At 37.8% G+C, this 26,690-nt stretch overlaps 1 protein-coding gene across 6 annotated transcripts in view; it reads left to right on the forward strand.

The window, feature by feature from the left end:
* MAP3K4 (mitogen-activated protein kinase kinase kinase 4) overlaps window positions 1-26,690 on the forward strand; it is a 155,623-nt gene that overhangs the window by 84,998 nt on the left and 43,935 nt on the right. For all 6 annotated transcript variants that reach the window (XM_044003012.1, XM_044003014.1, XM_044003015.1 and 3 more), the window contains 9 exons: window positions 158-1,521; window positions 5,301-5,543; window positions 8,166-8,312; window positions 12,065-12,222; window positions 13,035-13,151; window positions 14,074-14,173; window positions 14,284-14,367; window positions 21,581-21,847; window positions 24,155-24,304. In XM_044003012.1, coding sequence (XP_043858947.1) covers window positions 158-1,521; window positions 5,301-5,543; window positions 8,166-8,312; window positions 12,065-12,222; window positions 13,035-13,151; window positions 14,074-14,173; window positions 14,284-14,367; window positions 21,581-21,847; window positions 24,155-24,304 — 2,630 coding nt within the window. The remainder of the gene's footprint in view (window positions 1-157; window positions 1,522-5,300; window positions 5,544-8,165; window positions 8,313-12,064; window positions 12,223-13,034; window positions 13,152-14,073; window positions 14,174-14,283; window positions 14,368-21,580; window positions 21,848-24,154; window positions 24,305-26,690) is intronic.

A 26,690-nucleotide genomic window follows, 5' to 3' on the forward strand; every position in this document is an offset into this window, starting at 1 on the left:
TTACTTGCCCTGGGCTATATAGCTACTGAATGTCTAAGGCAGGATTTGGACTCAGATCTTTGCGACTCTAAGTCCAAGGTGTCACTTAGCTACTTCATTAATACTGGCGTTTATACTTTGAGTTAATGATGTTTTGTTCTTTTTTTTTTTTTAATAGAAAAAATGAATGCACCAAATCAGCTTCCTCACAAAGACATTGGCAAAACAGTAGAGAATGTGGAAGAACACAGCTATAAGCAAGAGAAAAAGATCCGAGCCACTCTTAGAACAACAGAACGGGATCATAAAAAAAATGTACAATGCTCATTCATGTTGGACTCAGTGGGTGGATCTTTGCCAAAAAAATCAATTCCGGATGTTGATCTCAATAAGCCTTACCTCAGCCTTGGCTGTAGCAATGCTAAGCTTCCGGTTTCTATGCCTATACCTATAGCCAGAACTGCACGCCAGACTTCTAGGACTGATTGTCCTTTGGAACGCTTAAAATTCTTTGAAACTTTACGACTTCTCCTAAAGCTTACCTCAGTCTCAAAGAAAAAAGACAGGGAGCAGAGAGGACAGGAAAACACATCTGCTTTCTGGCTTAACCGATCCAATGAACTCATTTGGCTTGAGTTACAAGCCTGGCATGCAGGACGGACCATTAATGACCAGGACCTTTTTTTATATACTGCCCGCCAAGCCATCCCAGATATTATCAATGAAATCCTCACATTCAAAGTAAATTATGAGAGTTTTTCATGTGAGAGAAATGGAGCAAGTTTTAATGGTACTTCAGTAGAAGGGCAGTGCAGAGCACCCCATGGAGCCAGTGCTATGGGTTATTCAAACTATCACGAACATCTCCAACGCCAGAGGGTCTCATTTGAGCAGGTAAAGCGGATAATGGAGCTGCTTGAATACATAGAAGCACTTTATCCCTCTTTGCAGGCTCTTCAAAAGGACTATGAAAAATATGCTGCAAAAGATTTCCAAGACAGAGTGCAGGCACTCTGTCTGTGGCTAAACATTACAAAAGACTTAAATCAGAAACTAAGGATTATGGGAACTGTTTTGGGCATCAAAAATTTATCTGACATTGGCTGGCCAGTGTTTGAAATACCATCTCCCCGACCATCCAAAGGCAATGAACCAGAGGAGGAAGAAAGTGACACAGATGGAGAAGTGAAGGAATTGGAAACTACCGCCCATGAAAGTGAAGAAGAACACGTCCTGGATCAGAGTATAAAGGACTTCAGACAGGCCATGGAGAGCAGTTTTGACTTCCAGCCACAGGACCATTTTTCAAAGAAGTTTGACAGACTTGAATCGGAAGATGAATCAGTTGGCTGGGGAGTTTCTGAATACAATGCTGAAGCAGGCTATAGTCGATACTGTCTGACTTCTATATATAGACCATTTGTAGACAAAGCACTCAAACAGATGGGTTTGAGGAAATTAATTTTAAGACTTCACAAGCTAATGGATGGTTCTTTACAAAGAGCCCGTATAGCACTCGTTAAGAGTGATCATCCATTGGAGGTAGGTTTCTGGTTGATACTAAAAAGAAGTTGTAGATTTCATGTTTCTTTTCAGTTCAAATGTATATTTTATTTACTGTTTATCTCTTCATAGTGATATTTTCCATATCATTACCATAAATAATTGCTATCTTTTCTGTTTAAAAATTTTACATGTTATTTTAAGTAAATAATTTAAATGAGATGTAAATACCCTATTGTTGTTTGATAAGAATTAAATGGAATAGAAATCTTAAAACATTTTACTGGATAAAATATATATATATATATATATATATATATATATATATAATGGCTATTTAATAAAAATCAAGATGATTGGTACAAATTGATTTACAAGAAGGGAATTAGGAAAGTGCAAGTTGTACTTGGGGAGGAAAATCCAACAATTCAAATGTAGCCTAAAGAAGGACAGACAAAATAAGAAAAATAATGAAGAGATGAATGTGAGTGGAAGTCTCATAGTTGACAGAAAACTTACTTTGAAATAACTTTGCATTACTGCTACTGGGCAGAGGCAGGGCTCATAGATTTAAAGTAGAGACCTTAGAGGTTACCAAGTCCAAACCCTCCATTTTGCAAATAAGGAAATTGAGACCAAAAGCGGTTAAGTGACTTGTCCAGAATGACACATGCAAGAAGAGGGAGAGCTAGGGTTGAAACTGAGGTGCTCTAACTCAGAATCTCTTGTCCTTCCCTTGACTGCTGGCTAACATACTGTTGAGATAAATTGAGGATGGCCTACAAGACACTGGGAATGATACCTCCTGTGTAGTCTGAATAGACTAGAAGGAGAACTTGGGGTTGCAGAAGAGGTCCTGTGGGGAAAGGCAAACATCTTTATCTTTGAAGAGGAAGAAGGGCTGACATTTATAACTGCATACATGACCTAGCCATAAACAGAGTATATTTGTGTTATTGGTGATGATAGTGATACCTCTGGACACACACAGAAATGATGTAGTCAGCATAGGAACCCAAATTTTCTAACTCACTAATGCTATAGCCATCACCAGTGTGAATTATAAAATATTAGATCTACTGCTATAAATTTGTCACCTGTATTTTATTACTATTTTCATGTAAAAATTAAATGATGAAATAGACCTATATTAAAGTAGGAATTATTTTGGCTTAGTGGTTTAAAACCTAAGAACTTCTTTATAGTTGGGGTGATAAAATTGGAATGAACTGACAAGAGATATTAAATCATCACTACTGGAAATCTTGAAAAGTATTGACAGCTGTCTGTCCTAATATTCATATATATTTTAGGGACATAGATCTCTGAGGCCCTTTCACCTCCATTGTTATATAAGTAGGATTGTTTTTATTTTCATTTGGTAACTTGATAATGAATCTCTAAGATGACTCTATATAGCAGTTAAGTTAATTAAAATGAGTTTGTATTATACACATAGTACAGTTTTCTAAATGTATATAGGTGCCTAAGGCCATGGTAAGGGGTTGCATATGTATTTGTTTATCTTTTTTTAGTTGAAGTGAAGAATTATATACAGTTGATCTGGTATATTAAGAGATCCCTGGTGTGCTATGACTGCACAAAGAATGACATTAATTTTTACTTGAAGCATAATTAAATTAGATGAAAAATTTGGGTTATATAATACGATACGCTGTACTTTAATCATAATGAACTTTTTTTTTTTTTAAGTGAGGCAATTGGGGTTAAGTGACTTGCCCAGAGTCACACAGCTAATAAGTGTTAAGTGTCTGAGGTTGGATTTGAACTCAGGTACTCATGACTCCAGGGCCAGTGCTCTATCCACTGTGCCACCTAGCTGCCCCATAAGAAACATTTATAAAAAGTTAAAAGTTGGCAAAACATCTTACATTCATGATCTCAATTGGCCCTCATTACAATGAGGTATTACAGGTTTTATTAACTCCATTTTATAGATGAAACTGAGACTTGGAGGAGAGGAATGACTTGTCTAAGTCAACTGAGTTATTAAGTGGAAGAGGTAGACTTTGAACCCAGGTTTTCCTGACTGCTGGCCTGAACTATCCCACACTGCTATCCCTGATGAATGGCTACTGTGGCATCATTGTGTCAAAAAAACCAAACCTGGTTTCAAATCCTGACTTCACCTTTACTACGAGATCTAGGCTAGAAAGGAATGGGTACAGTAGGAAGAGGACTGGAGTTGGAATCAGGAAACCTGGATTCCAGACCTTTGATGACCACTTAACTGACTTGTGACTTTGGGCTTCCATGGACAAGATAATCGTAGAGATCCCTTTCAAGTACCTATTGATGGTACGTGAATTTTGAGTCACTACCTACCTCCCTGACTTACTATGAGTAAAGAACTTTGTGAGCTCTGCAGCCTTTTATGAATGTGGGTTTCTGTCATCCTCTTCCTTGTCAGTATTTCATGTCTGTAAGGCAGTTTCCTCAGTAATAAAAAAGGGAACAATATAACATTCATTGTCCAAGTCACTTGGTTATTATTATGACCAAATGGGCCAATGTATTCAATGGCCTTTATAAATTATAAAGCACAATAGAAACGTTAGCACTTATTGCAACATAAAAAGCATGAAGAAATATCACTCTTTCTAACTCAGCCACTTTGTGTATTGCTGAGTTTGGGAAGAAGTTTTAAGATTTCTTTGATTGGTAGAAAGTTTATTTTAATAGACAATCATTGAATGTATTCAAAATATGTCTTGCCTTTTCTGTAGATACAGTATCACATTTTTAATAATGTTAATGTCGCAGAAAATACGTATTTTATGGTACCTGTGGTACACAACTTTAAGGATATATTTCTTATGTTGTGAAGAAATGTAGTAGATTTATTCATACTATAACTTGATGATTAGTATTGTTATTAATATTTGCAGTGGCATGTTTTTCAAGAAAATATTCAAAACCATTATACTTCTTTTAGAGGTAGAGTGTTTTTAACAGAGAGAATTCAAGACAGGACCAGGGTTCAAATCCTTCTCCTTACACGGAGAACTTGGGCAAATGGCTTGATGTTTCTTCATCTATAAAATGGAAGTAATAATCCTCAGAGCACCTACTTCACAGGGTTCTTGTGAAGTCCAAATGAGATAATGAACATAAAGTGCTTTTTAATCTTTGAGTGCTGTATAAATGTCAGTTGTCATTGTTAGTACCTAAGAACCTTTAGGGCAGAGACTCTTGTTTTTCTCTAGTTTCTCTCACAATTCCCTGTACTTAATAGACAATTTGTTCTGCCTCTTCTGGCCCAAGTATATTGTCTGTTTGGAACTTGTTTCTAATCTGATTACTGAAATATAATCTGCCTCATCATCATAACAACCACCAATCTGTAAAATATGTCCCAGAAATTTGAGGTGGTTATTTCTAAATTATTCTCCCCTTGCAACCGGGGAGCTGGGTCTTTCCTACTGTTAGGGGAACAAGGCCTCAGTGACTGAGCTTACCTGACTCTATATCTCAGCTCCTAATGGGCAGAGCTTGTGATTTTTACTTATTCTGTAAAGTGTTTTTTCTTAAAGGAAAAAATTATTAGTCTTGCTTCATTTTAAAGTTTCATAGACCCATAACCCTTTCATTCTTTTTTAAGTCTTTTTAGGAAAAAAACCACAACAACCCAGAAACTAGTCAGTTGTATCAAGTATTATTTCCCCTGTGAAATCAGAGTGGCAATATACATTTATCAGTATATTCCATAGAGTAATATTTTCTTTTCATATCCTAACCACAGTTTTGGCATTTCTTACAGTCAAGATTAATCTTGTTTAATTTTACTTTTGTTACAGTTTTCTGAGTTCCCAGATCCCATGTTATGTTCAGATTACATACAGTTGTCAAACACCACACCATCATCAGAACAAAAGTGCAGCACCGTGTCATGGGAAGAGCTGAAATCTATGGATTTACCATCATTTGAACCTGCATTTTTGGTCCTTTGTCGAGTACTTCTTAATGTTATCCATGAGTGTCTCAAATTAAGATTGGAACAGAGACCTGCTGGGGAACCATCTCTCTTGAGTATTAAGCAGGTTTGCATTTAAAACTAACCATTTTTTAAAGTAATTAACTTGTCACTTTGTATGGCTATGAATTCTTTGTGAAGACAAATTTTTAATTCTTTTAATTGTTAAACTGGTTGGTAAGTATAGGTCTATGTTTTATAATTGTAAGGTAATTGATGTAAATAAATGGTTGTGCTTTACGATACAATCATATATGAGTATAGTATGAGATAGTCTTAATAAAATTTGATAGATTTGTGAAAAATTTTATGTTGGTTGTGTCCTTTGTTTAGTATCAAGTACTTTTCTTAGGGCCTTGGAGAGTTTCCACCTGTGGATTGAAAAGGTGATGAGGAAAACTGGACAAGAAATAAAAATGTAGGCCAGTGTTAGGTTTTCATTATTCTCTATTCAGTACTTGGATCTGCTATACTTTGGTACCACCTTTCTCTTTTTTATCTATCTGTTCATCACTAGGCTGGACCCCAGATCCTGTTCATAAAGGTTATCTTTAGTATTGACTACTTTTCATTTCTACTCTCCTGACTTTTTTCCTTGTTTAACACCACATATGAATTAGGTCTTAGACTACTAAACCTTGGAAAAAGCTCTTTTTTATTAAAAACCAGGGGCAGCTAGGTGGCGCAGTGGATAGAGCACTAGCCCTGGAGTCAGGAAGACCTGGGTTCAAATCCGGCCTCAGACACTTAACACTTATGAGCTGTGTGACCCTGGGCAAGTCACTTAACCCCAATTGCTTCACCAAAAACAAACAAACAAAAAAACCCCAAGGCACCGAAGCCAACAGTCTATTGGCAAAGCCCACAAAATTTTGTTATATATAAATAGCGTATTGTGAAAAACTTTGAAAATTTTTTTTTAAAAGCATACATTATTAATCCTTGTCCCCTTAGCTAGGGGTCTTTGATAAGTAAACCCTTCTGAAACTGAGTTTTGTCTTTTATAAAACAAAATGTTGAACTATATGATTCCGTTTAATATTATTTGAGTTCATGCTATGCTTAAGGCATGTGGTTGGTACTAGAATAATGTAACTTCTTCCTCTAAGAGCTTACAACGTAGTAGGTAAGATAAAATCTGTATACAAATACTTTAACAGAAAGAAGAATGTAAGTGTACAGAAATACAGATAAAGTGCTATGAGAAATCTGGATGGGGAGTAGGAATTTGACCAGTGACTTTACTGGTACAAGAAACTCTGTCCTCTAGTACAGGTTGAGACCTTCTCTGCAACTTACAGTTATTGCTTAGAGCAGTGAATGGGTAAGTAACTTGGCCAGGGTCATATCATGAAGATGTGTCAGAGATGAGACTTGAACCCCAGGTCTTCCTAGAGAAATCTGAGGATGACTTCTAACTAGAGGGATCCTGGAAAGTGTTATGGTAGAGTTGATATATGAAGGGACTTTGAAAAAATAGGGACAGAATTTTAAATGATAGGAATTTCAAGAAATTTGGTAGTGACAGCAAAGACAGAAAAGAGGATAGCTCAAAGGGTAAAAGGAAAGAATGAAAGAAATACTTGAAAAGGAAAACGAAGAATAAAATGTTATAAGAATCTGGAGGTGCAGGAAGAATGGGGTTCAGGAAAGGAAGGGAAGGCAGATCATTGAACCTTTGGAACTCTGTAGCAAGTTTTGAAACATTTCCCACAGAGGGTGGTGCTGGAGCCGCTGAAGAAGAGACAGCATTTCCTGCACCAAGGAATGATGATAAGGATTCATAGGTACAACCTGAGAATGGCCACCCACTACTAATCAAAGGGAACAAGCGATGAGTTATATTTCTTGGTGACTCCATTGCTTAGTTACTGAGGTGAACAAAAGTTGACCTGACATGAAAATAGTTAGTTATGCTGTCCTTCCAAGACATGAATCTGCATCCTGGCACTTTCCTAAGACTTGTTAAACCTTGCTGCCCACTTTAGATGATTCATGTGAAAATAGATTTTGTCACCAGCAGGAAACTTAGACACAGATTGTTTTCATTGCTACTTTACTTGAAGGTAGGTTTCAGAAAAGAAAGGTAAATTCAAGAAGTGAATGGATGATGAAGATAGCTTCAGAGAGCAAAATTCAGATTTCTCTGTCAGTTTAAGATATGAGTCATCCGCAATGGAGTATCTAATGAGGTTTGGTAAAAATACATTTGTCCATGAATTTGTTGATCTAAAAACAAGATGGCTATTTTTTTTAGAGGCAGCTAGATGAAACAATGGGGAGAATAGTAGACCTGGAATCAGAAAGACTTGTTTTTTAAAACCTGCCTCATATACTTAATAGTTGTATGACCCTGGTCAAGTCACATTTCCCTCAATTGTAAAATGAGGATAATAGCAGCTCCTCCTGGGTTGTTGTAAGGATCATATGGAATAATATTTGTAAAATGTTTTGCAAGCCTTTCTAAATGTTTTGTACTTTTCTTTGTCTGTGTTGTTTTGCCCCAGAAGAACTTAAGCAACTTCAGAACAAAGACTGTTTTGAGTTTTGTTTTTGTATTTCTGGTATATGGCACAGTACCTGGCACATCGGGTCATGTTAAATGCTTGTTGAATTAATTGAACTGCTAAAGAATTCAGTAAGAACAGATGATGGATTATAACTCTAACATGTGTTTGTTTTCTTATAGCTGGTAAGAGAGTGTAAAGAGGTTCTGAAGGGTGGCCTCTTAATGAAGCAGTATTACCAATTCATGCTTCATGAAGTGTTAGATGATTTGGAAAAGATTGACTGCAATATAGACTCTTTTGAAGAGGACCTGCATAAAATGTTGATGGTAAGGATCAGTGATGAGAAAAGTTATTATGGTTTTGTTGTGTTTTGTTTTGTTTGTTCTGTACGATAAACCTGTACAATAAACAATTCGTTTGATTTTCTTATCTTAAGAAAAGAGTTATCAGCCTGGTGTTGTTTTCCCCCAAAGGGTAGAAACAGGTGGAGTGGGTGGAGGTTGCAGTGAGGTTAGTCTAAGCTTTATTCCCAGGAGGAAGTATATCTCTTTCCCTCCCCCCCCCCTTTACTTTATGGTCTTCTAGCAAAGGCTAGATGACCATTTGTTATGTGTGTTGTAGAGGGAGCCCTTTTTTAGGTATGGGTGTTGTGGTGTACCCCCTCCCCATTTTTATGTGACCAGAAATCTTCTATCGTTTAAATATCCCATAATTCATTTGGGGGCAGAATAGCCTATGGTCATGATTAGGTCCCACCTTACCTCTGTAACCTTGTTTCCCCTGCTTCTGAAAAACCATTTCCATTACTGTCATGTTAGTCTCCTTGTCCACTATACAAAACCTTCTCATTCTTAAATCTTTTCTGGTGCTATTGCTTATGCTACTTCTGCCTTGCTCAGAATGTTCTTCTCTCCATTTACTTACCTAGCTGACTCTTACCTTCATTCTCCAGTTCACATCCTACTCCATTTAGAAGAAGTAAGCCCACATTGCTCTCTCTTTTTTGAATTTAGATTATTTATAGTCTTTACAATTCAAGGTGTTTTGGAAATGAGTACATCAGCTACATTATCAAATACAGTTAATTCCAAATATGTAAAAAACTTTGCTATTAAGAAGTTGTTATAAAAATGAATACATTATTTAATAAGTTTCTTTCATCAAGACTAAGATTAAACTAGTATTTCTAAAGAAACATTCTTATTCATCACACTTATTTTCTTGCTAAAAGTTTTAATAATAATAGCTAGCATTTATATATCACTCTCTGAATTTTATCTCATTTGATCCTCATAACAATCCTGAGAAGCAGATGCTATTAATTCCTCCATTTTATAGATAAGGAAACTGAAGCCGAAGTAAAGTGATTTACTTGGGGTCACAGAGCTTGTAACTTTCTGAGACTGGATTTATCTCCAGCTCTGTATTCACTGTGCTACTTAGATGCCTTTCTTTAAAGAATTTTTTTATTTCACAAAAATGAGGAGTCCACTAATTCTTTAGCTGTACAGTTTTCTTCCAACTTTTGTTCAGTTTAGAATAATAGAACTACAATCAAAGAATTTATGAGGCAAAGAAGGGATTTTTAAAGAGAGGCAGTTGAACATAGAGTAGGAAAACGGGTTATAATCCTGGCTCTGCCAGTGACTGGCTACATGACTGTGGGCAATTTAGTTTAAACTTTGTCAGGTGGGGGATGGCTGAAAAAAGTATGCTGTGTAAACTTAATTTAATATTATTGGGCTGTAAGTTAGGATGAATATGAAGAATTCAGAGAACCATAGGAAGAGATGTGTGAAGGGATGCAAGGTAAGCGGAGCCAAGGGAATAATAGAAACAATGACTACCCTAACATGAATTTTTAAAATGACTAAATGGAAATCAGTCAGTCCACAAATAGGCACTGTGCTAAGTACTTGGGGTGCTAAAAAGGACAAAAACAACTTCTAAAAGCTTACATTCTAATAGGGAAGCAACATGTAAATAAATCAGCATGTAATAGGCGTAGATTGAAGGCAGCCTAACAGGGAGAGGCTTACACATCTGGGGCCAGGAAAGGCCTCCTGCTAAAGGTGGCATTTGAGTTGAATCTGGGAGGAAATCACACATTCTTGAGAGCTAGAGGGGAAGAGAGAGAACATTGTGAGCGTGGTGACCTCCCAGTACATCTGTATGGAATTGGGAAGCGGAGTGTCATGTGTGAGGAACAGCAGGTAGGCCAGAATGGCTGCATTATAGAGTGCAGAGAGGTGTGAAAACAAAGACGACTATAAGGGAGCAGTTAGAAAGCACTTTAAACACCATTCAGAGGATTCTGTACATGAGTCTCAAAGTAATAGGGAGTCATTGGAGTTTATGGAGTGGGGGTGAGCTGAGGTAGTGGAGGGAAACATGTTCACATCCGTGCGTTAGGAAAATGACTGGCAACTAAGTGGAAGATCGTTTGGAGTGGGGAGAGAGTTGATGCTTCAGGATCAGTTAGTCCATTGCAGTCGTTCTGAGGTGACGAGAGTCTGAACTAGTATAGTCGCATGTATGAGTAGAGATGAGGAGGGATCTTATTAAAGATTTGGCAACTGATTGGATGTGTGAGACAAGTGAGGAGTTGAGGATAACAGTAGTGGTGCAAACTTGGATGGCTCGGGGGATGGAAATTGTGGTGCCCTCAATAGTGATAGTGAAAAACAGAAGAGAAGCGAGTTTAGGGGAAAAGAGGATGAGTTTGAGATTTCTAATAGGTATAGGTTATTCCAGGCTACAGCTAAGGAAGGAAACCAGGATTGGGAAGTTACACTCCAAGTATTGAAATGCTAGTCAGTGTCCCAGAAAGCAGACAATTAAATCTACCTCTTCTATCATAGTAGAAAGATGGATATTTTTAGTATTGTTTGCAAATGTCTGAGTCCTCACTTTACAAACCTTCCTTAAGTATGCCTTGCATATAGCTATTGATAGTTATACAAATTTTCAGAGATGGGAATGTATGTGTGTGTATATATGAAAGTTATTGATGTCTTCCAGTTGACCTTTTCTAGGTAATGATGACATATATTGCAACAATGACTACTACTACTGCTATGGGTTTTTTTCCCCCCTAATTATAAGATTTCTTGAGATTTCCTCAATCTTAATAATTATCTTCTTTGGCTGCTGGTAGGGGTTGGTAGTAATCAGGTTGTTATAAATGATATCTTTTATTTCGTTTTTGTGTTTGTATTCCCAGTATCTAGCAAAGAGCCTGGCATATAGTAGACATTTAATAAATGTTTATTGAATTTAGTTGATTTAAATTTCTCATTTGTCCATTATTGTTCTTTTTTTGCTTATGATTCATTAGAGTATTATCCACACAAGTGAATTTGACTAGTGATTAAAGGTTTAACCCTTTGGGTTTTTTTTGTTTTTTTTTTTTTTTTTAGTGAGGCAATTGGGGTTAAGTGACTTGCCCAGGGTCACACAGCTAGTAAGTGTTAAGTGTCTGAGGCCGGATTTGAACTCAGGTACTCCTGACTCCAGGGCCGGTGCTCTATCCACTGCGCCACCTAGCTGCCCCAACCCTTTGGTTTTGACAATTAAAATTTTTCATCAAATATGGTTAATAAAAATTTATTCTATTTAAGAAGGGAGGGAAATATGTAGTACATTTTAGATTTCCATCAGATATGATATAAAGGTTTTTCACGTTCTTTTAACCCTATTTCATACAAAACTAACTTAAATGAATTGTGCACATTTGTGCCTTCTTACACAGGATGCTAAAAACAATTTAACTGTTTTGAAGGATTAATTGTAATCATTATAAATGTCAGTTATTGCATTATGCTAAATAAATACTATGACAGTACTTTCAAGGCATGTTGAGGTGTATAAAGAGTTATTTTTTTCTAGTGCTAAATAGCTTGGTACTTGAGTTTTTTGTTATCATTTTCATGTCTCTTAATTTGGGGGGTGGTATTCTTCCTCATTATTAACTTTTACTTGCTGCTGTCAGTGTCTCTACCTACTTTTAATTTGAAGTTTTTATACTTATTCTGTTGAAAGCTTATTATGCCTTCCTCTTTTATGTTTATATTTAAAGGTGTATTTTGATTACATGAGAAGTTGGATCAAAATGTTACAGCAGTTACCTCAAGCATCTCATAGTTTAAAAAATCTGTTAGAAGAAGAATGGAATTTCACCAAAGAAATAACTCATTATATAAGAGGAGGAGAAGCACAAGCTGGAAAATTATTTTGGTAGGATTTACTATTGTTTTGTATGCAACCTTCTTAGTAGCTTTCTTAGTCTTATAATAAACAAATTTCATAATGATTTAAAGTATGTGTTTTCTATAAACTTTCAGATTTTAGTTCAGTTGAAATCATAATTGTTGAGGCCAATTTCCCAAACTGAAGGCTTTTGGAAACCAGAGAAATTGACCTATGCAGGTTTACAAAGAAGGGGAGTAGTTGGCCAGAATGAAATAGCTCCTGCCTTACTCCTGCTTTGTATGGGGGTTGGAGTCTTAAGATCACTTGTGTATTCCTAGATTTTCTCATAACAGTATAACCTGAGATGTCCATACTCTGTTTCCAGTATCTTAGGTCTTCTGCTTAGAAATGAACACTATTCAGAGGCAGCTAGGTGGCACAGTGGATAAAACACCGGTCCTGGATTCAGGAGGATCTGAGTTCAAATCTAGCCTCAGACACTTGACACTAGCTGTGTGACCCTGGGCAAGTCACTTAACCCTCATTGCCCACCAAAAAAAAAAAAGAGAGAGAAAGAAATGAACACTTCTCTTTGCACCTTAGCCCCATCAAAGTACTGAAAAAGGAGAGAGGACTCGGGGAGAGTCAGAAGGTGGACTTTATTCCTTTTTTTAGGTGGGAAACACTTGTTACCCAGGCAGAAGGAAGAATTGAACATAATTCTCAGTAAACTTTATCTCTAAAGTGCACTTCAGTAATGAACTCAATTTTTATGTGAAAGCTAATGTTTTCATTGGGAGTGGCAAATAAGTCAAGGTAATTTTTCTCCTTACTTTTTTTCTATTATGTTCTTTCAGTGACATTGCAGGAATGCTGCTGAAATCTACTGGAGGATTTTTAGATTGCGGCCTTCAGGAAAGTTGTGCTGAATTCTGGACCAGTGCTGATGACAGCACTGCTTCAGATGAAATCAGGTCAAGCTGCTGTCTAATTATCTTCTTTTTTCAACTTATTTTCTCTTTTGTATTTTGTCTCATTCATGAACATAAAATCTGTTAAGTACATACTAATTAAATTAGAATAAGAACATGGGATCAATTATAATCATAAATAGACATTCTATTGTCTAGCATTTTATAGTATTTCAAAGTTTTACATTTATGTGCAAGCTCATATACAGTACTTATGTACTGCCTTATATACTACCTATATAACTTAATTTCCCTGGGCCTTAGTATCATCATATGTAAAAATGAGGGGATTGGGCTGGATGACCTCTGATGTCCCTTCCAGCTCTAGATTCCTGGTCCTAGGACCCTGCAGAAGGTATTAGACATGAAAAACAAACAAGCAACCAACCAAAAACCTTTTTTGAGTTTTGCCTTTCTCGTGTTTTTAGGAAATATTTTATTTATAGGTGAACTGGGAGTATATTAACTGAAAGTTAACATCTTTTAGTTTAAAGATACACTTAGAGAAGAATAGGACTGAAAGGTTAAAAGTGTATGGAACTAATTCTTTTCATATATTTTCCTAAGGGAAGAGAAAAAGCTGTTGCCATCTAAAATGTGAAAAAAGCTTTTGGTTTTTTGATTCTCAATGTTTATAGGTTGAGTTAAATAAAAGGCCCATGTGGTCCTAAAACTTGATCTGATCTTAAACAAAACTATGTAGAAGGTAGTGGTTTTCATTGATGTTGACTAACTTGTGTGAGAAAATATAATTTTTTAAAAAGAGCAATAAACAAGTTTCCTGATCTTATCTGATAATTTACTGCTTTTTATGAGCAATCTAAATTTATTTTGATGGGAGTAGCACTTGTTTATATGTGATTCTCTTTTTAGTCCCTGGGGCATCTATTAATTCATAGTAACAGGATTTCAATCAACTTTACAGGAGATCTGTTATAGAGACCAGCAGAGCCCTGAAAGAGCTATTTCACGAAGCTAGAGAAAGGGCTTCCAAAGCACTTGGCTTTGCTAAAATGCTAAGAAAGGTGAGCCGATCATGGTAATCAGACTTGGTTTTCATTGCTTATATTTTTGTGTATCTATAAAGAAGCATTCAACTCAGTAAAAACAATTTTCTATTTAACTATGACCTTAGGATCTGGAAATAGCAGCAGAATTCATTGTATCAGCACCAGTGCGAGACCTTCTGGATATGCTGAAATCAAAACACTATGTTAAGGTAAAATTATTTAAAATAGCACCATTGAAATGTAGACATATCACATTGTATTCTGAGATGTGTTAAACCCAGGCTGCATGCAAATGCAGCCTGCAAAACTCCTAAGTGCTTCAAACCAAATTAAAATGTAATTGGAGGGGCAGCTAGGTGGTGCAGTGAATAGAGCACCGGCCCTGGAATCAGGAGTACCTGAGTTCAAATCCGGCCTCAGACATTTGACACTTACTAGCTGTGTGACCCTGGGCAAGTCACTTAATCCCAATTGCCTCACCAAAAAAAAAAAAATGTAATTGGAAATGTTTAACAAAGTAAATAAAAATACAGTACAAGATATAGAATGTTAATTTTTGGTTTTCTAAATCAATATGTACCCCCAGGGATCTGTTCCTATTTGAGTTATTTGAGTTTGACACCTTTAATCTAACAGATGATAATTTATAAACAGACCTTGGGTTTAAATATGTTAAAATATATTCACACTTCAAGAGCAAGAGAAATTTTAGCAAATAAATCCAGACATGCCAGAACAAAATAAAACTTAAAGGATCAAACAACTCTGTAGGAGAAATGCAGAGTGTTGAATTCAGGGTCATAAGACCTGGGTTCAAATTATAGTTCTGTCTTTTACCACCTTTGTGATTGTGGACAATTCACTCAAGCTCTTTGTGCCTCAGCTGTTTCATCTGTAGAATTTAAAGATTGGACTGGATGACCTACCTCTAAGTTGCCTTTACACCTCTAAATCTATGATCTATGTTCTTTTATATTTATCTATAGATGGGTATTATATATGTGTATGTGTGTATGTGTGTGTGTATATATATATATATATATATACACATACATATACACACACACAGACATATATATATACACACACACACACACACACATATATATGCATACAATACACACACATAGAGAGAGAGAGAGTAATCCTAGCTTGCTTGCCCTGGGAAGACAGTCACTTTTCAAATGTGTATGAAGAAAGGGAATATATTTGATTCATAGAGATATTATTAGCATAGTTCTCTACATAGTTTGAAAGCCTGAAGCTTTCTGCAAATGTCTGTGTGTGAAATCTATGCTCTTCCTTTGGAGGAAGGTTAAAGGTTTTACAGAACATCTCTCTAAGGTGCCATCTATGTCAGGACAGCATAATGGATGTACTCCTCCTATTGATGCCCACGTGCACACATACCTATGCTCATTTCTTTTTTTCTATTACATGTCAAAATACAGGTTAACTCACAGATAATATAATGCTGAACATTATAAAATGCCTAAAAAATGATAAAAAGCAAAATTACCCCAGCCCACAATTTATTTTCTCTTAAGTGGTCTCTCGATATTTCTTTCATTATTCAGATGTGATGATGGGTTTTATGTTTACAAACATAAGTTAGACTGTTTTCCAGGGAACTGTTTGGGAACTGTTCTGCTTTAGTGGTTTTTTGTTTTATTTTTGTTTTTGTTTTGTTTTTGCGGGGCAGTGAGGGTTAAGTGACTTGACCAGGGTCACACAGCTAGTAAGTGTCAAGTATCTGAGGCCGGATTTGAGCTCAGGTACTCCTGACTCCACGGCCAGTGCTTTATCCACTGCACCTCCTAGCTGCCCCTTTGCTTTAGTTTTTTAATGATCCTTTTGCAAAGCACTTAGCAAAAGTCCTGGCATACAATGGGCACTGTATAGATGTTTATTCTTTTGTTTTTTGTATCACCTTGATTTCTCAATATGTCTTTCCCCCTTCCCCTATCTAGTCAGATACTTGATGACAAAGATTTAAGAAGCACATTAGCCATGTGTGACAGTATATTAGCTGTTGCAAACCTCCATCCCTCCAGCTCTGCAATGAAGAGAGGGAGATTCATTTCCTCAATTCTTGGAGGGAGGTAGGGAGGAAGGCTTGGGCATTGTGTTTTTTGTTTTGTTTTAGTGAGGCAGTTGGGGTTAAGTGACTTGCCCAGGGTCACACAGCTAGTAAGTGTTAAATGTCTGAGGCTGGATTTGAACTCGGGTCCTCCTGAATCCAGGGCCGGTGCTCTATCCACTGCGCCACCCAGCTGCCCCAGGCTTGGGCATTATGAAAAGGTGTGTGTGCACTTCAGCATCCCCCTGAGGTTTGGAGACTAGCTGAAACTACCCAGGAAGGGGCCAGGAATGCTGATTGAGCAAATTAAAGGGATAGAGCTTGCCCCTTGGGGTTGTCTCTAGTGCCTTTTCCTCACCCAGTCATTTACATGGGAAAATAGAAGAGAGATAAGATTTTAATATTTGAGAATTGCAAGATATTTGGTATTTATTGGGCAAATAACCATGAATAGGTTGATAGTCTAGTCGTCAGAGATTAAAATTACTGGGGGGGAAGATGAACAATCTGCATAAATTATGATTAGGTGTCTGAAGAAAGGACTAAAGGCCCTTGCCAAAGAAAAAACTAAGCTTGAAGGTATTATGTAGCTGGGAAGATCTTAGTCTTGATGAAAAAGAAACCTGGGGCTGAGAACTGCCAGGCTGGGACAGACTTGCTTTCTTTCCTGGATACTCTTTCTTGGTGTACAGCCAATTGAAGGAGGCTGCTCCCACTCGTGTGGTGGGAGAACACAAACTATCGCCTCTCAGAAACAGTGTGACTCAATGTTAGGAGATCTGGGCTTGCTCCAAGAAGCCCCCATTTGTACTTTGAGGGAACAAGATAGGAGTATCTGAGATAGGCTTTTTGCTGGTATCCAAGTCACAGGTATTGTTAGCTACAGATACAGGTAGATACTACCTGTCTTTTCTAAAAGATCTGGGAAAAGCTAGTGGACCTTAAAAACAAGCTAGTACCTGCTCTTTTGACAGGAGTTCAGGGATTTTATGTGAGCCAGAACCTTTGGATGTTTGTAGTGAAGTAGCATTTTAGCATGGGGAAAAGAGGGAATCTAGGCCCAACTAGATCAGTGTGATATCATCAGATACATGAATTATTCTTCTTTGCCCTGACTACATGTATTCCCTATGTGTCTTATTCTACCCCATGACAACTCACCCACCGCCCACCCCCACACACATAGACACTGGCGTGTACGGGTATCAGGGAAGACTAGCACCTCTGGTATGAGGGCTACTGAGCCCATTTCAGGGCAGCTAATTCACCTTTGGCGTCTACCTGCCACCCAACTCTCACCAGTGGCTGCAGTAACCTGTAGCATGTGCTGTGGCCATACCCCAGTAAACCCACTAGAGTAGAAATAGCATTTCTGTTGTTATTCAGTCATTTCAGTCCTATCCATGGCAGAGTGGGAAATACACTGGATTTGGAGTCTCAGGTGTAGAGATCAAATCCCAGCACTGCTCACTATTACTTGGGTGACTTTTGTTCCTGTTTCCTCACCTGTAAAATAAGTGTGTTGGATTATGTGACCTACACAGGCTCTTCCATCTCTAAATCTCTAAATTCTATGGTTCTGTATTATTAATAATAACAGCAGCTAACATTTGTATAGCAAGGTATTGTGCCAGGTATTGTGCTAACTACTTTACAGGCACTATCTCATTTTATCCTCTCAACAGCCCTGGAAGGTGGTTGCTATTATTTTTATATTTTGAAGATGAGGAAACTGAGGCAGAGAGGTTAAATGATTAGCCTACGGTCACACAGGGAGTGTCTGAGGTCAAATTTGAACTCAAGTTTTTCTAGACTCGGTACCATTTGGCTTCCCCTTTTGTGGAAGGTTTATGTTGGGATGTGACTACCAGTTGAGCAGGTGGATGTAGGCTGAGCTTTGCATTACCTGAGGGAATATACACATGACTGATGTGACAGAGGCATGTCTTTCCTTGTCAGCCTCAGCTCCTGGACTTTACCAGCCCTGAGGATACCATACTCTTCTACCAATCCTTGCTTTTCTTGACAAGTCTTTAAAAATACAGCAAACTTTTATGCTGAGAGAGACCTAACTTTCTTAAAGCTTTCTGCTACCAAACATTTCCCCTTTTCATTTGTATTAATACTGTTTAAAAGCAACTTAAAAATTCATTGAACAGATAGTTACTGCTATTATGTGTAAAGCAATATTAATTAGACACTGAAGACATCTTATGTAAATATCTCCTTTGATTAGACTTCACAAATACTTATCTATAAAATGGAAATAATAATAGCTCCTATCTCCTAGTTATTGGGAGGATAAAATGAGATAATACTTTTAAATGCTTTACAAACCTTAAAACCTCTATAAATACTAGCTGTTATTATTAATTCTTCAGACTATTGTTTAAGATTTATTAGCACACTTTGAAGACTGTGTAAACTCAAAGAGTTATGTAATAGTATTTAAAATGAAACAGGTAGTTCCAACATCGTAGTTACAATAATTATTTCCCAGTTTTATTTTCCCTTTTTGCTGCTTTTGTCTTTATGGTTACTGTAAAATCATATCTATGCATATGATACTCAGTTACTGCTGACCTGAGCCTGCATTTATGCTTAGCCTGAAAGGACAGATACACTAGCATGTTATTTTTTGCAGATAAGTGAGGATGGAATTAAGTATTGTCTGTGTCTTATAGGCAAAATTAAAAGAAATTATAGGCTGTATACAGAATTAAATTTATGTAATAAAACTGTGGCTATTCAGAACCCTTGGGCATATGAGTAGTTCTGGTTAGCTAAGTTTTCCAGAGTTGTTATGGATTCTGTCATCATCTTTGGCTGGTATCAGCATGTCTCTTCTTTGGTTTTGCTGTTGTTAATCTTCCTTGTTGTGGTGCCTTTTCTTCTCTCCCCCGTCCCTGCACTTCTTAATTTTTAATGGGGGAAAGGCCAGCCTTTTTGTAGACCACTCCATTCAGTCAGGGAGTTTCCTTTCCTTCCACATGTTGGAGCTGAGCTGACATAGCAGAGCAGTTATAATGCTCAGGGCTGCACCTCTTCTTGGCACATGTATTTTTTTCTGGGTATTCAGAAGCATCTTCCTCACCGGAGAGGTTCTGGAATTTTTGGTCTGATTACTTCTCAATCCAGAGTCAAGCATCAAGTTTCTACAGAAGATCTATAAAGTCATAAATGTTTAAAGGACCAATCTGAGAATAAGCACATCCAACTTGAAAACCAAAAGGTCGTTCATAGAGAAGAGAAGGTAGCTAGGTACAGTGTTTCTATTAGGGAATTGAGGCAAATCAAAAGCCCATGTTGGTGTATATCTGTACACACACATGCATATATGCATGTATTTATTACATGTAATCAAAATGTGTTTTCCCAGGAGAAATCTATATAGATATAGAATGTTGTGCTATATAAAGTCTTAGCATGACAATTCTAAATTTAATTTAAGGTTGTGTCTAATTAAATGGTATTTTTTGTTTCTTTAAAGAACTGGGTCAGCAAAAAAAAATTGTCTTTTTGTGTTTGCAGATAAACACACACACACGCACACACACACGATGATGAAATTTCTGTGGCATTACATTGCTTTGTACTTAATAGTTTTCTCAGTACCTTATTACCTTACCAATAATAACCTTAAATGTAGTGGTAGAGTCTTCTGTGTGCTGGTAAATATTTAACAGCTGGCTCTTTTAAAAATATACAGGTAGGATACATTTTACATTTACTCTGCATTATTAATATTTTATCCCTCACTTTCTTAAGTCTAGACAATCAACAGAACAGTCAAGCCCTGATTTGTAGCATTTGCCAATTTCTGAGATGTAATTTTTGCTCACACTGTAAATTTAATAACTACTGGCTACAGTTCAACCCTGGGTAGAGTCATTGTCTTGTGTACTTGGGGGGGGGTGGTCATTTTCATTCTGACTAGCTTCACTACTCACATAGTTCACTAAAATACCTTGATGTAAAAACAAAAAAGAGTTTTGTTGCTGCTGCAGAAAGTAAACCTTGATGTTACTACAAAAAATTCTAAAAATATATGGTTAAATATATTTTGGGTGAAAAGATAGTTAAATATATTCTGGGTGAACAGATAATAATTAATTCTAAATTACATTGATGACCTTTTAGCCTTTTGTGTGCATAGCAATTAATGTGATTCAAGTTATTCATAGCATACTTTGGTTTTATAATGGCACCATCTTTAATGTTTTTTAATGACATTGGAGTGATGTGATTTGCCATTGGTAGTCAGGTAGTAAGCAAATTATTACAATATAATTATTACATGTACAATTTGCACTTTATTGTGAAAAAAGTTTTAAATTCCTAAAGAATTATTTTTTATTACAGCCCTTGGAATATACTGTATTCTAAATAACTGCTTTTCAGAACACAAGGCAACTATTAAAATTTATTCTTCTAAGGAATATTATCTCTGGTAGTTATCCCTAGGAGGACTCTTTGGAGACTTTTTTTTTTTTTTTTGGTGAGGCAATTGGGGTTAAGTGACTTGTCCAGGGTCACACAGCTAGTAAGTGTCAAGTGTCTGAGGCCGGATTTGAACTCGGGTACTCCTGACTCCAGGGCTGGTGCTCTATCCACTGTGACACCTAGCTGCCCCAAGACTTTTTTTTTTTTTAAAGCTAACCTAATGCAAAAGGAGATAAAAAAACAAAAAATTGAATTCAAAATTGGGAAGATGCCCATTAATTGGAGAATGACTGAAAAAATGTGGGATGAGATTATGATAGAACACTATTGTGCTATAAGAAATGATAAGCAGGATGCTCTCAGAAAAACCTAGAAAGACTTATATGAACTGATGCAAAGTGAAATGTACTGTATACAAAGTAACAGCAATATTGTAAGATGATAAACTGTGAATGACAGCTATTTTCAGCAACACGATGATCTAAGACAACTCTGAAGGACTTAAGAAAAATGTGATCCATCTCCAGAGAAAGAACTGATGGTGTCTGAATACAGATTGAAGCATAATTTTTTTAGTTCCTTTTTCTTAAGTTTTTTGGGTCTGTTTTCTTTCATAACCTAATATGGGAATGTTTGGCATGACTACATATGTATAAATTACATATGTACTTAAGAGGGGGTGGAGAGTGAGGGAGCAAGAGAATTTAGAACACAAAGTTTTTAAAGTGGACGTTAAAATTGTTTTTACATGTAATTGGGGGGAAAATAAAATTCTAAATTAAAAAAATAAACACTCAAAGCATAAAAAACCTAACCTATTTTCATTTTCACCATATGCTTCTGCAAACTGGGTATTATATACATTATGTTTCTTTATTAAAAATTCAACTTTATTTCAGGTGCAAATTCCTGGATTGGAAAACTTGCAAGTATTTGTTCCACAGACTCTTGCTGGGGAGAAAAGTGTTATCTTGCAACTACTAAATGCAGCTGCAGGAAAGGACTGTTCGAAATATTCAGACGACGTAGTAATTGACGCTTACTTACTCATGACCAAGCATGGTGATCGAGATCATGACTTAGATGACCACTGGAGCACGTGGGAAGGGCTGCCTGTCAAAATAGTGCCTCAGGTGGAAACAGTTGATACACTTAGAAGTATGCAGGTATGACAGTCTTCATGATGTAATTCCTGAAAATATATCTTGATTTTTGTTGTGCAAAATTGTAGTATATGTGACAGGGAGTAGTGTGAGATTAGGTGCAAACAAGTCGGTTGGAGTCACATGGCAGTGGGGTACTTGACTATTAGGTTAATTGGTTCATCTTTCATTTAATAGCCAGTGGGAAATCACTGGTAGTTTCTGAAAGGGAGTTAGGGGATCAGATAAGTGCACTGGAATAAATACTTTGGTATGAGTATGAAAGATGAATTAGAGGAAGGTAAGACTCAGAAGCAGGGGGAACAGTAAGATGGCTGTTGCTATAATTTAAGCAAGAGATAATAAAAGCTTGAACTAAGATAGTAGTGGTAGAAATGGAAAACAAAGGGTGGAAGCAAGAGATATTTTTGACATAGTATTGATAGGCCTGTTGAATGTGGAAAAGGGAAAAGAGTCAAAGAGGACACCTGAGTGAGAGAAATGGCAAATGAGGAAGAGGGGCTGCTTTTGGCAGAAAGTGAAGAATTCAGTTTGGGACTTGTTTAATTTGAGGATTTGGTTTAACAGACAAAATGTCGAGTCGTCAGTTGGAGACATGGAGAACTCACTAAGTAGTATGCTGAGTAGAGATCAGAAGTAAAGAAAAAAGATCTAGAAGCAATCTATCTAGAGAAATAATAAGGCATGGGCATGAATTGCCAGTAGTTGAGTACTGAGAGGGAAGACAAGAGCATTGAGAACAATCTCGGGAAGATGATATGGCTTAGGGAATGGGAGAAAGAAGAAAAAATAGGGAAGCAGGCTGAGAAAGGTCAGAAAGATGGGAGAACGAGGGATGAACAATGGCATAAAAGCCAAGGTAGTAAAGGGATGTATGCAGCTATGCCAGACATAGCAGAAAGGTCAGGGGAAGGAAAAAACCGAAAAGAAGGTAATGGATTTGGTCAGTAGAAGGTTAGAGATTTAAATAGATGGTTAACCATGGAAGGATATTGAGGAAAATAATAGATGGTGAGGAAGTAGAGGTAATGAGTTTAAACTATTTTTAGAAATTTGGTAATTAAGGAAAAGAGAGCGGGGTAATAGCTTGACAGAATCACAAAGTCAATCAGGTGGGTTTTGGTGGGATGAGGCAGGGAGGGGTTTGTTTTTGGGGGGGGGGGAGTTGGAGAATTTCTTTTTTAAGGATAGGGAAGACCTGAGTGTGTTTACTGATAAAAGGGAAGGAACTACTAGAGATTGAAGATGTGGCCTTTGTGTGTGGCTGAGGTGGGGTGGAGGAGTAGGTCAAGGGAAATTAGTTGGTTAAAGTACTAAGTGGTTAATATGTCAGTATATATGTTGGAAGTCCCCTGGTATGAGGGCAGGAGCTGGGAAGGAGTGGAAAGTTTTGAGTTGTGTAACAAACGTTAAAGCAGGAAGAAGAGTGACTTGGAGGTGTGTAGAACATCTACCAGGTCATTTATCTATGCTCAGCAGTTTATCTCTGGCTTTCCCTTGGAATGGGAACTTTTTGTTGTGTTGAAGAGCCTAAAGGCTTTTGTTCATGATTATCAATTGCATTATGGGAATATTAGTGAGAAAGGGAATGGTTTTCTTAATTATGTCTAAGATGGACTGATATCTAGGAAATGGAATGATTAGTAATTATTGAAGGAGCAGCGTGATGTAGTGGAAAAAACACTTAACTTGATATCCAGAGACTGGGTTAGAATCCCACTTCTGCTATTTATTGACTGTATTTTGGTCAGTTCACTTAACCTAAATATCAGTTTCCTTGTCTATAAAATAAGATTCATATGGTAGGTATGACCAGGTTTCAACATATAACTGATAACGAGCTCCGAAGAAGAATACAAATAAAAGGTTATCAAGGAACTGTATCATAGGAAGATGAGATGGACTGTGAGAGTGAGGGGTCACAGGATAGCTGTGGTACCCTTGTGATATCAGGAGAAAATAAGGAAGACCTCCAGCAGATTGGCTGTACCTTTGTGTCAGATGTATAGGAGCATATGGACAAGACTCTAACAGGATGGGAAGGCATAAATAGATTGCAATCTATTTCCTTGCAGAGAACTTTAAACTCCATGAGATCCTAGATCCATTCATATATTACTTAACATGTAGCATTGTAAGGAAAATATTTTGTAAAACTACAAAGCGCCATTGTAATTTAGTTCGTCAATTTATTTAGATGTTACAAATGTTATTTTTTTTCCTCTGGTAATAATGGTTTGCACTAGAATTTTGGAAGTGGGAAATTTGTCCATTTTTCCTCAAGTACTAGATTTGATTTTATATTCCTAGGTTGAAAATCTACTCTTGGTAGTCCTGGAGTCTGCAGATCTTGTGATCCAGAGAAAATCTTTCCAGCAGTCCATTGAAGGACTTGTAACTTTGCACCAAGAACAAACCTCTAGTCAGCCAGTCATCGCCAAAGCTTTGCAGCAGCTAAAGGTACTTCCACCTTTCTTTTATCTGACGTCCTTAATTCTTGAAATGTGTGAAAGTTGGTGAGGGTTTGTAGTACCTTTGAATGAATGAATTTATCAATAAAAGATTTATCAAATATTAACTATGTCAAGGACTGGGAGATAAAAGAGAGACAGTGCCTGCCTTCAAGGAGTGTACACGTTTTATCAGGAGAGACTACAGATATCAAAGAGCGGTGGTTAGGGATGGGTTTGCGGGGAAGCAATAGTGTTCCAGAGCAAGAGGTGGAAGGTGGAGGCTGAAGGAAACAAGTGGGGACTGACTGCCTACAGCAAACAGCATGGCAGGGAAATGATGGTACCCAGAACCTCCTGGATATGGCTATCTGTAAGTCAAGAGACTTGATTTTTTTTTTCCTGTGGGCCTTTCACAAAATGTTTACCACCAGTGTAGACATAAAGGCTACAAATACAAAAGACAAAACAAAGTTCCTGCTCTCGAGGAGTTTACATTACCATAGATTTATATAATTTTAGTAGTGTAAAAAACCATTACAAATTATTTAATATATCCTCATTGTACAGGCATGGAATGTAACACCCAAAAAGATTGAATTGATTGACCAGTATGCCATGGCACAGCTGGTTAGGCATCCATGGGCACTGTGCTAAGCCCTGGGGTTACAAGGAAAGAGCAAAACGCCCAGTTCCCGCTCTCCAAGAGTGCTCAGTGAAGTGGAGGGGACGGCTGACAAGATAGGACTAGAAAAGGCTTCTATGAGGAGGCAGGCATTCTGCTGAGACTCACCAGAAGACAGGAGGTAGAGGTCGTAAGGGAGAGGGTGCCGGAGGTGGGAGGACAGTCAGTGAAAATGTCCCGGGTCCTGTGTGAGGAGGCTGGGGTGACCAAAGAGGGCACCAGCAGAGCAAGCCTTGACAGTGACAGACCTGGGACGAGAAGCCACGGCTCCCAGTCTAAAATCCTCACCAGTGTACCACTGTGTCATGTTTACTGGAAGAACAACAAAAGCACTGCCCCAATGGTCACTTATTCATGACCTGAACAACTTCTTGGGCTTTGTGTACACACGCTCACATGAGTATTTAGATGTAGGTATCCCTTGGTGTGAGAGGTAAGAGGACAAGCAATGGCCCCCAGTATTGAATTCCCAAGTCAGTTAGCTTCCACTTTGTGACTCTGGGCAGGACACAGCATCTCTCAGCTTCCCTTTCTTCATCTGCAAAATGGGGAGAATACTGACCCCTAGTCCCTACCCCAGAGGGATGTTAGGAGGCTCCATGGAGAGAACGGTCTGGTGAAATCACTGCATCCCTTAAGGGGATCAATGCATGTCATTTGTTACTACTGGTATAGGTAAAGTTCTTTGAAGAGCAAAAAGAAGGTTCTGGATAGGCAGGTGGAGTCCATGGAATGCCCGGGGGGTTTCATACCTCAGGGAGGCAGTTTCCTTGTGCAGGAAACTTTACTTGGCTCTGCTTGCAAGGGAAAAGTGAGAGATCTGGCATCTTTCATCCTGTTTCTGCTGCTCAGGCCTGTTCTTTATTTATCCTTTGCTAGAACCAGATCAAAGTTTCCTTCTTTCTCAAGCCACAAGTTGTGGTCTGCCCTAGGGCATCTTCTCTCTGGTTTACATGACATCAGTTGTTCAGCGTTACCTACCTCAAACCCTCCAGAGAGCTGGACAAGGGATGCCAAATCTGTGGGGTTGGGAGGACCAGAACAGCCATTCCCTTGCCTGCAAGTTTCTTTTCTAGTGAAACCCAAGGATGTATTGCTACCTATCTTCCTTTCATTAGAAAGCTGTCTCATACTGGGAGTGGCTTTCTGTCAGCACCTCCCTGTTCCCACTTTTATTACTTCCACTGCCCTGCACCTGTATCCTTACCAGTCTGGTCCTACCACCACCTCTTTGATAAACTCCAGCAGCACCTCCAGGGTCTAATGTAAAATGCTGTCTGTCATTTAAAGTCTCTCCCAGCCTCCTCCCATAATATCTTTTCAGTCTTCTTACGCTTTAGTCCCCTCCATTCACTTTATCAACTAGCAGCACCTGCCTTCTTGCTCTTCCTCCCACAGGACACTCCGCCTCTCAAGTCCTCTTCCCTGGACCTGCTATGAACTCATTTCTCCCCTCTGCCTCTTGACTTCCCTGGCTTCCCTCCTGGTTCAGTTTGTATCCTACCTTTTGCAGGAGGCCTTTCTCACTCTCTGTGCACCTGGGACCCATGCTAGTTCTTTTCCTCTAAGGTTACTTCGCATCTGCTCTAAAGAGGAATAATGATCATTATGATACTGATAGCTAATACTTAAACAGTACTTAAAAGTGTGTAAAGTACTTTGTCACTGTTCTCTCATTTTATCTTCACTACACCTGGGAGGCAGGTGCTAT

The sequence above is a fragment of the Dromiciops gliroides genome, chromosome 4, assembly GCF_019393635.1.
Source record: "Dromiciops gliroides isolate mDroGli1 chromosome 4, mDroGli1.pri, whole genome shotgun sequence".
In the NCBI taxonomy this organism is placed as follows: domain Eukaryota; kingdom Metazoa; phylum Chordata; class Mammalia; order Microbiotheria; family Microbiotheriidae; genus Dromiciops; species Dromiciops gliroides.